At 44.7% G+C, this 13,877-nt stretch overlaps 1 protein-coding gene across 5 annotated transcripts in view; it reads left to right on the forward strand.

Annotated features, from left to right (window-relative positions):
* The window catches only part of LOC144146106 (uncharacterized), a 593,048-nt gene that overhangs the window by 406,373 nt on the left and 172,798 nt on the right, over positions 1 to 13,877 (forward strand). For all 5 annotated transcript variants that reach the window (XM_077678048.1, XM_077678053.1, XM_077678051.1 and 2 more), the window contains one exon: positions 13,490 to 13,588. In XM_077678048.1, coding sequence (XP_077534174.1) covers positions 13,490 to 13,588 — 99 coding nt within the window. The remainder of the gene's footprint in view (positions 1 to 13,489; positions 13,589 to 13,877) is intronic.

Here is a 13,877-nt window from a genome sequence, read left to right on the forward strand (position 1 = left end):
CCTGCATGGGAATCAGAATTTGTTCGTTAGATCGGGCAATTAGTAAAATCGGATATCGTTAGATCGAATTTGGCTGTATAAGCTAACGCGCCTTTTCATTTGAAAGCAGCACTGAATGTTGGAGAATAGCAAAGTAAAGGCTCCAGAATAATGTATTTGCAAGAAGCGATTAAAATGCTTCCTATTTTTGTACTACGCGGCGGATCCAAGCTTCCCGTTAAGGAAGAAGGGTGGGTGTGGTCAACGTGCTTATCTGCACACATCCATAGAATAATAGATTAAGTTGGCTGCAACACTTGAGCTATACATTTGGCCACTATTAAACGCCGCACTACGATGAATGATGTTTGATTTTCTATATAGCGAGGCTCTGCTCTTGGAAGAGGCTGGTGGTTGAGCAGCTGTTGTCAGTTCGTAAGAACTTCGTCATCCTCGTTTGTCTGGTGGTATCTGGCGCGCCGAGGAGAACACGCGTAACAGTCCAAGATATTCAAAGGCGTCGAAACACGACATAAATCTCAATGTAAATCAGAATCGCGGATAACATAGCTAGAGGTGCTTGCAACGACAACGGCTCGTCCCATCGAGGCACGCATCTCTCGCACTAGAGCTGCAGCAGCCATAAGTAAAGCAGAAGTCTCATTTCGCCGCATTTACAATCTTGCTTAGCCTCTGAATGCCTTTGAAAATAAAACGAAAATGCGGGAAGATCACAGTTCCGGGACATGTGCGTGGTTTCCCTGTGCCAGGGCAGCTACTCAACACAGCAGTAGCGCCACCTGGCGGTGTCGACGAAAACCGGCGGGGCTGGGCACCGCCGCTCGGGACACTCTCCATATTCTAATTGACTCTAGTAGAACATTTATACCTTCTAGATGTTTGGCACGTACTTTCGTAGAAGGGGGAGTGGCCAGGGCCAAGACGACGACGGCTCTATGGTAATCGGTATAAGTACCGTATTTACTCGCATTATGATCGCACCCCTGAAATTTGCCGCCTAAGTTCGATTTTTTTATTTTCCCCGCAATGATCGCACCCCGAACTAGCCGGAGCGATAGCAGATGATGCTTCTGTTTACCTCTGCTTACTTCCTTTTCAAAGCGGACAAGGCTATCTTACTCCCGCAAGACTTGCCGATATTAGCAATATGAATGAGCCTGCGGTAATTATTGATAAAGAAGAAACCCTATCTAAATGCCTGTAATGTACTCATGATATACAGAAAAAAACTCGCTTGGGTTGCTGCTAGGCTGCCATGTTTGTTTTGATGTCCCACACTGTGGCAGCGGCAACCGCTTTATTGGACGGCCTGTGGTCACCCCGCAGCAAACCCGTTCCGGCGCGTTCCCATAATTCTTGAAACACCGTATTTTGTGCCAGTTTAAAAAGTGGCTGGCGGCGGTTCAGACCAAGGAGGTTGTATAGAACCTTGGTTCAGACATTGCATCTTCCTGTGAACACAGCGACGACACAGACATCGCGTTAAGTCAGCAGTTCTGACGGGATCGTCTAAGGACCTTTTTTTTTCTTCGCCGTTTTCCTGTCAAGGTGAGTTTTTTTCTCTCCCCGAAGAGGGTACACTTTATCACATCGTATGGGAATGCTCCCACACACCCGACCTTCCTCCCAATCCCTACCCCTCCCCTTCACAGTAAGCGGCGGCGCAGCTGTCCAGCTCTGAGCCCGGCTCCAAGCTTAGCCTGGTGAGACTGGCCCGGACTGCCAGCCAGAGCCAGGGACTCCTGGTCTAAGGAGTCTCCCCACTGGTCTGCCTCTACACACGGAGTCGGATTGGGTCTCAATAAAAGTTTATTCCTCCTCCTCCTCGTAAGTCTCTTTCATTTTTATGTGCCGTCTGTGTGTGCAGTTTGAAGTTTTAAAATGAGACGTCGGGATTGAAAGAGAAATAATAAAATGACTGTGTGCTGTCCATATGATGCCTGCGTTTATTGCAAAGGTAAGCATTATTTACCCTTTATTTATAATTATGTTTATGAGACCTATATTAAAAATATTGACCAGCAACTTGTTTGCGTTTCTTGTGCTCAAACATTTCTCGCGAAAAATTTACCCCGCGTAATGATCGCACCCCCAAATTTGCATCAATTCTTTTGTATAAAAAGTCCGATCATTACGCGAGAGTGGGCACGGGAGCAGCGCCAACGGCGTCGCTTTCACCCGTGTTGTTTTCAACACGCAGGCTTCGCTTGCATTGCTTGTGTCATGGCTGCCCGTGGTATCCTGGTGCTCCGATTGCTCGTACGCACTACTGCAAAACGTTGTTAGAAACAGTCACTACGCCTGCGTGCAATTCCTAGGAAGGCCTGACAACGCAACTTTCATCGACCCCGACACGTGAATGGAACACGACTTCGGTTTCCAGCCCAATCTTCAGCGACATCGTCTTCCCCTGCCAACATAAACGAGCCGCCTTCCCCGACAGGCTTCAGTGGGCACGGGAGCAGCGCCAACGGCGCCGCATTCACCCGTGTTTTTTCAACATGCAGGTTTGTAACAAGTATTCGTTACATGCTAGAAAGAATGATGATCCTGTGCACGTGCCCACGGGTGTTGTGCGAGACCGTTGCTGAGTGTTTTTCAATGGCCTCATTACTGCTGTGTTCAGGTGACATAGAAGAGAACCCCGGGCCTACTACTCGCTCTGAAGCGTTGTTAGAAGTTGAGTCTGCCTGATAACCCCGCTGAAGAAATAAACATTTTGTTTCAACTGCTGAAAGATATTCATTTACGCTCATCCCAAAGTTCGAAGTGTCAAGCAGATTTAGTATCTGAAGTCCAAACAATTAGGACCGGCCAAAAAGGAATCGAAACAACAATGACAAATATACAAAGCCGATTAGATCAAATTGAAAACACGTTAAACCATCTTGATACCTTCAGTGATCGACTATCTACCGCCGAGAAATCTATAGAAGAACTAACAACCGAAAATAACGTTTTACAGTTGCGTCTAAACGAACAAGTAGATCGGTCTCGCCGTAACAACTTAATATTTCACGGCATCCCTGACGCCAAAGAACCCTGGAAATAAACCGAGTCGAAGTTAAATACTTTGCTAGCCGGTGCAGATATGACCCTCCCAAGTAACGCCATCGAATGGGTCCACCGTCTCGGTACGTATTCCCCAAACCCGCGTCGCCCTGTCATAGCAAAACTTGCAAACCTCAAAACAAAAGAGCTCATTCTTTCAAAGCGAAAACATTTCAAAAAGAGTGAAATATCTACATCCGAAGATTATTCATCCTGCACTCGAATCGCTCGTAAAAAGTTAATCGAAGTTGAAAAAAAAACTACCCCGGATCTCCCAATTTTGAACTGCGCTACACTAAACTGCATGTCAGCCGCAAGATCTACATTTATAGTGCAGCTAGCGATAACATCGAACAACTTCCTTCAAATAGCCGAAGCTCGGGTCCTACTGACGACACTTTGGTACGAACGTCACCGTAGTTAAACGCAAGGGGCAGTGGCCGACAGACTACGCCTCGTGTTTCTGTACTTTTCACTAACATAAGAAGCATTTTAAACAAACACAACTCGTTATCACGTGCAATAGACTCATGTTCTGCACACATAATTGCACTAACTGAAGCTTAGCTTCCTGAGCACGTGCGTGACTCGGAAATTTTCGTAAATGCTTCAAATTTACAAAAATCCCGGCACAGCACGCACTAAGTGAAAAATCAAGGCGAAGTACTACTGGCCCAACCTTGCAACCGATGTGTACCACTACATCCGCTGCAGCTGTGACTGCCAGCTGCGAAACACGCCACCGACGAGACCCGCCGGACTTCTGCAGCTGGTCGGAGTCCCATCGAGGCTTTTTAAACATTTTGGAATGGTTCTTCTGGGGCCGTTTCCTACGTAACGATCCGAAAACAACTGGAGTGTCGTAGCGATCGACTACATGACGCGGTACGCAGAGACCACCGCTCTTCTGAGGGGTACGGTACAAGAAGTTGCGAAGTCCTTCATAAACCAATTTGTGCTGCAACATGGAGCCCCTGAAGTCCTATTTACGGACCGTTGAACGGCCTTTAATGCGGAGAATATGCAAGGAATCTTACGCTACAGCAACCCCGTTCACCGAAGAACGAAAGCTTACCATCCCTAAACAAACGAACTAAAGAAAAAACGATCGCCGATATGCTTTCAATGTACGTCGACGTTGAACATAAAACTTGGGGCAAAGTCCTTCCTTATGACAACGTTCGAGCTTGTCCATGGAAGGCGGTTGACTACGATGCTTGACGCCATGCTTTAGCACTTAGAAAGTGACGACCTCAACGCCGACGTCCAAAGATACCTTCAATGTGCGGAGGAAGCCCGCCAGCTCGCCCGAGTTCGTATAACGGACCATCAGCTGGTGGATGCCAGGCGCTACAACCTCCAACGCCGAGACGCCAAGTACCACCCAGGGGATTGTGTGCGGGTTTGGACTCCCATCCGATGACCGGGATTTAGTGAGAAGCCTCGGCAACGGCATTTAGGAGACTAACAAATCCTACGACGTGTTTGCCAATTTACCTACGAAGTGATCGCAGATTGTGATTGCGGCCCATCACGACGATGCCCGCGACCCGAAGTCTTCCGCGTAGTTCGCCTCGAACCTTGCTGCGCAAGATTACCGACTTTTTTGCTGTTGTTGTTGCCTGTTTGGACTGTCGTTTTTATTTTATCATCAAGTCGACGCACACTTAGAGGGGGTAATGCCACGAACCATGCATTAGGTTTGTTTACCATTGGATTGTTTTTACTTCCTGGATGCGCCCTGCTCTGTTATCTGTGTCTCAAGGGAAGCGCGTGTTCCATTTTTATATTTTTATGCCGCACGAGTTATCTCATTCGGATAAGGAGACCGTATCGCCTTAACGACACTATCCTAGAATAATCTTTTTTGGTCTACAATGTTCTAGATGTAAATCGACGGTTCGAGAAACACTGGCGCCGAAAGATAAAAGCCTTCAGAGCAGTCCCCACGGTATTCAATTTACCGACACTTGCCTGCGGACGTCTCTTTGTTGGCAGCTGCTTCGCCCCCTCTGTATTCTTTGAGTTGTTAGGGGAGCGCAATTTCGCTGTTTTTATTGGCTTCGTGACCATATTTTTAAATTCGTGACAGCTTTCAAGCGGTTCCACATCTAACAACACAGAAACACGCCTGTTGCACACGGGTACGCTATGGAATGTCTCGTCCATTTTTGCGATTTTTCCACACGTGGTGCTGTTGACCGGCGCCGAACCCCTATAATAAACCAGGCACGCAAACAAAAATAAAGCTACACCCATGAATGCGTCGAGCCTCCTACACTGACGGGAATATTTGGATTTGCCACAAGGCGTTTTTTTTTTGATGCAGAACACGAATGGAGGGGACTGCAACCAAAACAACTCCGATTCAAATGAACTGTGTGGACAGTCACCTTGCTCAATGTCCTGTGTTTTTCCCCCGGGTCGCAGCGCACATTCGTCTGAATCCTGGTTGTCATGTACACTCACTCTGGCTCAGAACCCAAAATGGACTCAAAACTCACTCGGGCTTAATCGTTCTGAGCTCATTTTCAGTTCTGGGCCCGAGAGAAGTTTGAGTTATTTTGAGTCTTGAGTACGATCAGTTGTGAGTTCATTTTGAGGTTTGAGTCGATTAGAGTTCTCAGCGATGTGAAATCCGAATTAATTTTGAGTTTTGAGTCCATTTTGAATTCTGAGCCAGAGTGTGTTTTAGTTTAATTTGAGTTTTGAGCCTGAGTGAGTTTTGATTCCCTTTGTCCATTTGAGTTCTGAGTTCACTTTGAGGGCTGATTTTATTTTGACTACTATGCCAGAGTGATTTTTTAGTTTCGCGGTTGCTGCGAGTTTGTTTGAGTGAGCGCTGATGTAATAATAATAATAATAACCTTTAATTCAGGAAAAGTATACATTATACATTCCAGCCCACCTAAGCAATGATGCTTGTGAGTGGGCTGGGCAGCCCAACTTCAAGCACGGGACACATGCTTATGCCCTTTACAAAATATACAGAGGTAAATAAGCAGAGGTAATATCCTCTGGCCAGACAATTACTCTTCGACAACACAGACAAAAAAAGAAATTTCAACTAACAATGTAACGGAAGAACATATACAATGCAAAATTTAAATATAGAACTTATTATGAATCCTATACAATACCAGCAAGAGCATGCCAAGTGTGCGGATGTATAGGTAAATAATCAAGGAATTTCGGTTAGCCGTAAGCGCAAGAACAATTTGATTTCTTTAAAACTATGAAAGGCCGCATCTACTTCAAGTTTATTAAAAAGGGAAGGTACATAGTAGGATCGTGTTCTCTTCCCGTAATTGGTAGAAACGCGAAGGCTTACGTACGTTTCAATACGGCGCAAATGTCTTTGTTTTTTGTTGTCCACTTTAAAGGTATTTGAAAAACGATGTTTGCAAAGTGCATCAAAGGTAAATGTGTTGCTCAGGAATGAGTCTGAGTTTGAGTGACTGATTTTTAGAAAATAAATTTGTGGTTGGGTTTGAGTAGGCCTGGCCAACTTTGGCGAGGTATGGTAATTGGGGATGTTGCAAAAGTGACAGCCCAGGTGTTATTCACGATGTCAGTTCAGTTTACCCCAGGTTCCGCGGGATTAGAGTTTTCTGTTGCTCCCGTGCACCTCTTGTACTTGCATGCTCAGACGTTCACCTGTCATACAAAATGGCGTCGGTGGCGCACGTGCTAGACTAACTCTTCTTTCGCGCTGACAGCACGCTATCCCTGTGCAGCAATAATGCGCTCGGTTACTACTCAACACACTGGAATGAAATTGGTATCCTACCTGATGAAGGTTCTCATTCAGTCTTAACACCGTTAGTCTCTTTGTTGAGTGGACAACAATAACGACGACTTTTCTCACAATGAGGCCCTCGAGGCTGTGGCTTTAATCGCAAATATGCAACAAAAGGTACACAATAATGTTTAAATTCATCAGCCTCGTAACTCGTTGTATCTGGAAGGAAACGTAAATGCCTCAACGTCGAAGTTAAAACATTTTCCCGTTTGCATATTAATTTCTCAAGAGAACTTATCATTAATATAAGCTGCGTAATAATGCTTACACGCTTATAAATTTTCCAGATTTTATTCGGCTTGTGTGAACGGGGTATTTTATTTTATTCTTTTATTACATCGTTTTGCGATATTCGGGGTAAGCTTACGTAATGAGAATGAAAAATGTTTCTCGCCTGCTACGTACTGCGCGCAGATATCGAGACGGTAAAGTCGGCTCTTGGGTGGTGGTGCTCTCAACTTACAAACTGGGTAACCGTGACAAGTAGATGGAGCTTGTCATTGGAGGCGTGTGAACACTACTTGCGCAAAATCGTCGTTGCTTTAATACAAGCAGTCACCATCACGTTTTGGTGTGTGGACGGCCGCGTTACTCGTCACGTGTTATACCTGCGCGTCGCTAATACAGTGCAATGACAAAATAGCGTGTAAAAATGCCACTCAAACTGGTGTCGTGCCGAATGTGCGTGATTAGTGCTCGAACGAGTTTCTAAAAATTTTCTCTACAATTAGTACACTGCGGTACGCTGTTAACTGGAATATGCGAGCCCGTGGCCACCACGCTCGGTGAAGCTCCCGCTCCGAGAATCGGCGAGAATGGTGAAGTACGAGGGCATGGCACCTCCGAGCATGAGCGGAGGTGCACGCTCACGAGCCTCCGCTCTAGCTCAGCTGTGCACATGATCACTAACGAACAAGGCGGAAGCTGCCGCTCGTCGTTTCTAACGGCGCGCCGTTGGGCCGTTCAGCTTGCGATCGCTCGGCAATTTCGCAGTCGAATGCGTAAATAAAGGACAAAATACACCTTCACTTGATGAGTGAAAGTGGGCTCGCTTCTTGCAATAATTTGTATTCCTGATATATGGCGCCCGCGCAACACCTGTTTGGCCGTGTGCCACCTGATGCCACGCACCCCCCTTCGCCGGAATTGCTGCCCAGTATTGCTGTTCCGGATTGGTTTTGTTTCAGCTTCATCTAATCGGTAACAGCATGAACTCCGGTCATTGCACAGTAGGAGCTGAAAGGAGCTCGCCGTGTATATCTCTGGCCTTGTTTACTGCCGGCGATATAGTTTCGTCCGATGACGGATACAATGGCTGAGAACACGTGGCCAAATAATTCGCGCGGTATGCCAAACAGTGATTCCTTAAGAGGGCATCCACATTCTGCCTGAGACCAGGCGGCTGGCGTGACGAGAATGGCAAGGCACAAATTCGGTGCTTGGTCGATAGCATACACACTAGGGCTAACTTATGGACAGTGGGCTCTTGATGAATCTCGCCACTTCTCGGCGCCGGCGCTTCGCGGAACGCGGCGGCCACGTTCTCGCCAGTTCGTTTTAACAGTATACCGCACTTTATATCTCCTTACGTCACCTTCTTAACTTTATGGGTTTTACGAATGCTCCTAATAAATAGACAAATCTGTCAACGAATTGCAATGACAGTGTATACCTAAAGTTTGTTTGGTAATAGCTACAGTACAATACCTGGGGGAGTATTCGCAAAGTCACCAGTTTGACCTTGAGAGCTAGATGTCAAACCACATACCCTTCCGCAAGCGCCCGGACATTCCGCAAGCGCCCGGATTTGAGCAGCGCCCGATTGCGGGGAGAGATAGGCGAGGAAAGAATGGAGGAGCGCGCGGAACCCGTCACGCCACCTGGCCGAGAAAGGCGAAAACGCCGCAGCCGCAGCGATAAGTGCGCGCGACGAAGAAACGCAACGTGCGCGCAGAGCCGTGTGCGATGGAGTAGGACGAACATCCATTGAGTGATTTGATTTTATTGTATGGTTTAACGCGTCGACACAACGCAGGCGATGAGGCGCGCCGTAGTGGAGGGCTCCGGATTAATTTTGACCACCTCGGGGATCTTTACGTGCGCCCAAATCTCGTACACAGGGGCGTTTTTGCTTTTCCCCTCCATTAGAAAAGCCGCCGCCCAGCCGGAAATCGAACCAGCGACCTCGTGCTCAGCATCGCAACGCTTTAGCCACTGAGCCACCGCGACGGGCAGGACGAATATCCAGCTGTGGTCGCTAGTACAGCGGCGACGCTTAAAGGCGCCATGAAGACAAAATACAAGTTTGTTTCATTCGAAAGATTTCGTGTTTTATAGTGCCCCCAGCGCTTTTCCGAACACAAACGATGCTTTATTCACTGAGAAATTATTCAATTTGAGTTAAACTTTTTATTTCCCCGCTAAATCATGTGTTTTCGTGGTCCCAAATGACATCCCCGGATGGAGGAAAGAAAAAGTGCATCACAGGAACTTACGGCTCTGCAGCCTAGGGTACCTTTATTCACGCGTCCACCGTAAAGTGTAGACACGTACACGCTGGCGCCGCCATTTTGGGTCACTCGCTTGCCACCGAAGCAAGTTATTGTATCAAAACCGCGCTAAATTATCGCCGCAACGCGGTTTACTGGCGAAGTTTGAATCATATTATCTGTTTCACGTTGCTGGGTCTCGTGGGAGACGAAAAGAACGCGTTGGGCACGTTGACCCAATTGCGGCGGCACGGGACCATTCAAAGGGTGTCTCCACGCTGTACAGCGCCGCTGGCAACGAGGTACTCTACGGCGGTGTTCGCGCGTTTGTTTACGTCGAACCTAGATGGCGCCAACATACCTCGGGAAACCGTATTTAAAGCTGGCTTGTTTTTGTTCTGGGAGAAAATATTGGTCTCGTGAAACATAGCACTCGATCGACAAATATGGATACGTAAGACGCTGTTGCTAGCGTCCATTGTCGTCGTCATCAGGTGTAGACGGCGTCATCAGGTGTAAATGTCGTCGTCATCAGGTGTAGACGACATCAACGCAAAGTTTTTAAAAAATACAGAGATATACTTCGCTGTGATATTATGCAATATATTTCATCAATGCTATATTACGGACTTATTACCTAACGATTGGAAGATCGGTAAAATTGTGCCATTATTTAAACCTGGTGATCCATTTCCCCCCTTAATTACAGGCCGATATCAATAACGTGTGTTTCTTGTAAGATTTTTGAGCATAATAATATATTCTAATTTGGTTAAATTTCTGAAAGATAACTCATTTTTCCCACCTAAGCAACTTTGATTCCGTAAACAATTTTCTTGTGAGACTCAACTTATTTGTTTCATACATGACATTGCCAATGCTGTTGATAACGGACATTGCATTGATAGTACTTTCATTGATTTCTCTAAGGCTTTTGATTTAGTTAATCACCAATTACTATGCATTACGTTAAGGAAACTAAATGTTGATCCAAACATTCTTTCTTTGACTGAAAATTTTTTATCTAATAGAACTCAGTTTGTATCTGCCAATGAATTTGATTCACCGCACTCTCTAGTGACATCAGGGGTACCACAGGGTTCCGTGCTGTGTCCTTTGCTTTTCTTGATTTATGTTAACGACTTGCCTTCAGTAGTGACTTCAAGCATTAGGTTGTTCGCAGATGATTGCGTTAATTGCAAAACTATTACTGCAGATTCTGACACTTCCATACTTCAGAGTGGCCTCCATAATATTACTACATGGTGTAACACATGGAAAATGCGTCTAAATACTAACAAATGCAAAACAATTAGATTATCAGGTAAGCTTGATACCTCCAATATTTACGACTACTATATCCAGGGCTCTAAACTACAACTTGTCGCTTCATACAAATATTTACGAATTCATATCACCAACAACCTTTCTTGGCAACTTCATGCAAATTTTATTGTTAATAATTCGAACCGTATCCTTGGGTACTTGCGACGTAATTTCTCTATGGCGCCTTCTCAGCTTAAACTACTGTTATATAAAACTTTAATTCGGCTGAAACTTGAGTACGCGTGTTCGGTGTGGGATCCCCATTATGATTATCTCATTAACACGTTGGAAAAGGTTCAAAATCGTAGTGCACGCTTCATCCTTTCTAACTATACGCTATGAAACGAACTTTAGACCTTCCCAACCTAGCCCTACGCAGAAAAATTGCCCGTTTGTCAGCCTTTCATAACATTTATTTTTCAAACGCATACCTCAAAACTGAACTTCTTTCTGCGCCGTCATATGTAACATCCCGTATTGACCATCGCCATAAGGTATACATTCCCCACTGCTACACTAACCTATTTTTTTATTCTTTCATTCCCAAAACTGCTAACGAATCGAATCACCTGCCCCCTGCAATAGCTAGTATAATCGATTTATCTTCATTTAAGATTGCCATCGAAAATTACTTTTGTTCCTTATAATTGCATTTATGCTATTGACTCTGTTGTGTATGCTATTTGCATTTTTGTTGTCCACTATTGTTTTTGTTGTGGCTGTTACCAATGATTTGTTTCCCTCTTGTTTTTTTCTGGTGATAATGCCAGTGACCACTCCCTTCTATAACGCCCTCTCGGCTTTGAAGGTATTGAAATAAATATATAAATAAATAAATTGGCCAGTGTCATCTGAGACAACCCCAAAGCCCGCAGTGCTGTGCAGATAAACCAAGCATAATGTGCTCAGTGCCAACAGCAGTACGCACCAGTCTTTGTTTGCTGTGCTTTCGTAACTTCCACGGTTTTTCCCACCATTCTTATTGCTTTAAAAAGAATGTGCCTTAAATTTAACCACAAATAGCTCGTTCTGCAAGCTTATAAGCTCAGCCGAATTTGCGTTTGCGTTTGCTGGCCTCCGTCAACCGCAGAGTAAGCTGGTATGACATCATAGGTTCTGTTGCGGGAAATGAGGGAGTTGGTCGCATGGCCATTGCCTTTTTTCCTAATTATTTAGGTTATTTGAGCGAAGTTTACGTTAAAACTTGTGTCAGTATGATTCTAACGAGGCCGTCTTTTGAATGAACCAAACTTGTGTTTTGTCTTCATGGATGCTTTAAAGAACGTCGTGAGGCGAAAAAGAGGGAACGCGCTACTGTTGCGTCCAGCTTCGCTACCTTCAAGTCTTCCGCGTTAGTGTGAGCTTCCTTCATTTTTTCTTCTTCATAACTTGGACGCATCAAATAAAGTTAGTCATTAAAACAGCTTCCGTTGCTTGCGATGCAACACTAATCGTATACTGGTTCCAGCAATTTTAGTGTAAATGCTCAACTGCGTTCCAATAAATGGCTGCAACATAGCAATTTCACATTCCTCCTCAACATTGTATATAACCATAATCAAGCGAGACGAGAATACAAAAAGCAAACGAATATTGTCATAGTAGCAATATTCTTTTCGATGACTTATTCCCATATTGCCACATAAAACATACAACAATTACAAAGGCGACTGGCCACTTGCATGCTATACACACACAAAAATAAAAATTACTCCTTTGCGCGAAACAAGAGCGGGTTTTTTAGCTTATTTTTTTGGCACAGTTCTGATGCCAAGGGAAACTAGGGAGCTCATACAGATTTAGTTACCTCCATGGATAACATACGAAAAAAAAAGGAGCCGCTTGTACATTTCAATAACCTCTCGTTAATTGGTAACTGTGTAAAATATAGCAAATTTTGTGCAAATTTGTCTTGCAGGAGTTCTGAAAATTGTGAAATGAAAAATAAAACAGGGCGGCTATTTTGGAGAAAATGCTTTTCAGCATCGAGCAAAAAGAATGACTCACAACAATATCTTCAAAACATGTTTAGCGAATCCCACTGAACAGAAGCCCAAAGCAGAGTATTTTTCTGCAATACGCAAGCCATAGAGAGCTGCAAATTTTCCCGCATAACACCAATAATAAATTTTTTAGTGTAAATAAGACATTGTGCGCTGAGGGCGGGGGGTGTTCACATGAAGAGAGAGAAGGTTGCAAAGATTAATTTAAGAAACACCCGAATTTTGTAATATTAGCAGAATAACAGGAAAATAAGCCGGGCAGAAAAGCATGTCCAGGGGAGCAGAAAAACGTGCCCAGGAGCGAGAAATGTCTATTCGAGGGTCTAATATTTTTGCGGGAATTTATTGTTTTACCGACAAGTTTTTTCGCACATCTGCGCATAAGAGTAACTCCTGCACAGGTGCCTCTTTATGAGTAGGCGTAATCTAGAAGGCTCCGGCCATACTACAGACTCCATCTGGAGGCCTTGTAGCCTTCCGATAAACATGCCAAACAGAAGAAAAGGTGGCACTGACGAATGGAGTATTCAGGTCAGCATAAGCACATTCTAGAAGCTTCTTAGGTAACCTTCTAATCGAGGCGTAATAGGAGAACGCTTCAGTCTTCTCTAGGTATCCGAAGAGTTGACATACATAAGTACTGAACTGCACAACCATTCACAAGTACTTTAAAACCTATAGCACAGCACATTGCAAGCGTGAGATTTAAGTTGGTATTCTGTTTTTCGCGTATTGAGTTTATTTCACTCCCTGGCGCTTGCACCTCAAAAATTTCATGCTTTCTGAAATGTTGTCGCCCTATTTTATTTTCTCTGCAGGACATGTATTCATTGACCAAACCACCAATGAACGATAAGAAGCTGCAGGCAGCGGTTGCTAGAGCAAGGAGTGCAAACGGTGTTCATCTCTACTTTGACGTAAGTATGAGTTAACTATTTTTCTGTTGATCCTTTCCACCGTTATAGTGGCCTCAAGACCTTTAGAAAGAAATTTTAAGGGCATTCTCGAGTATATTGCAGAGCAATATTACCGAGCTGAATGATGGCTCCCAAAACCAGTTTTTTAACTGAAAAAGAATATTGACTATGCTGGAGGAAAATCAGACGCTCATGCAACAAAAGCTGGCCGACCAATGATCGACGAAATGTCCTATGAAATGTGCAGAATGTTACCGGTTGCTTGAATAACCAAAAAAGGTAAATCAAT

The sequence above is a fragment of the Haemaphysalis longicornis genome, unplaced genomic scaffold (assembly GCF_048455015.1).
Source record: "Haemaphysalis longicornis isolate Haplotype H1 unplaced genomic scaffold, Haemaphysalis longicornis Haplotype H1 scaffold_7, whole genome shotgun sequence".
Classification (NCBI taxonomy): Eukaryota; Metazoa; Arthropoda; class Arachnida; order Ixodida; family Ixodidae; genus Haemaphysalis; species Haemaphysalis longicornis.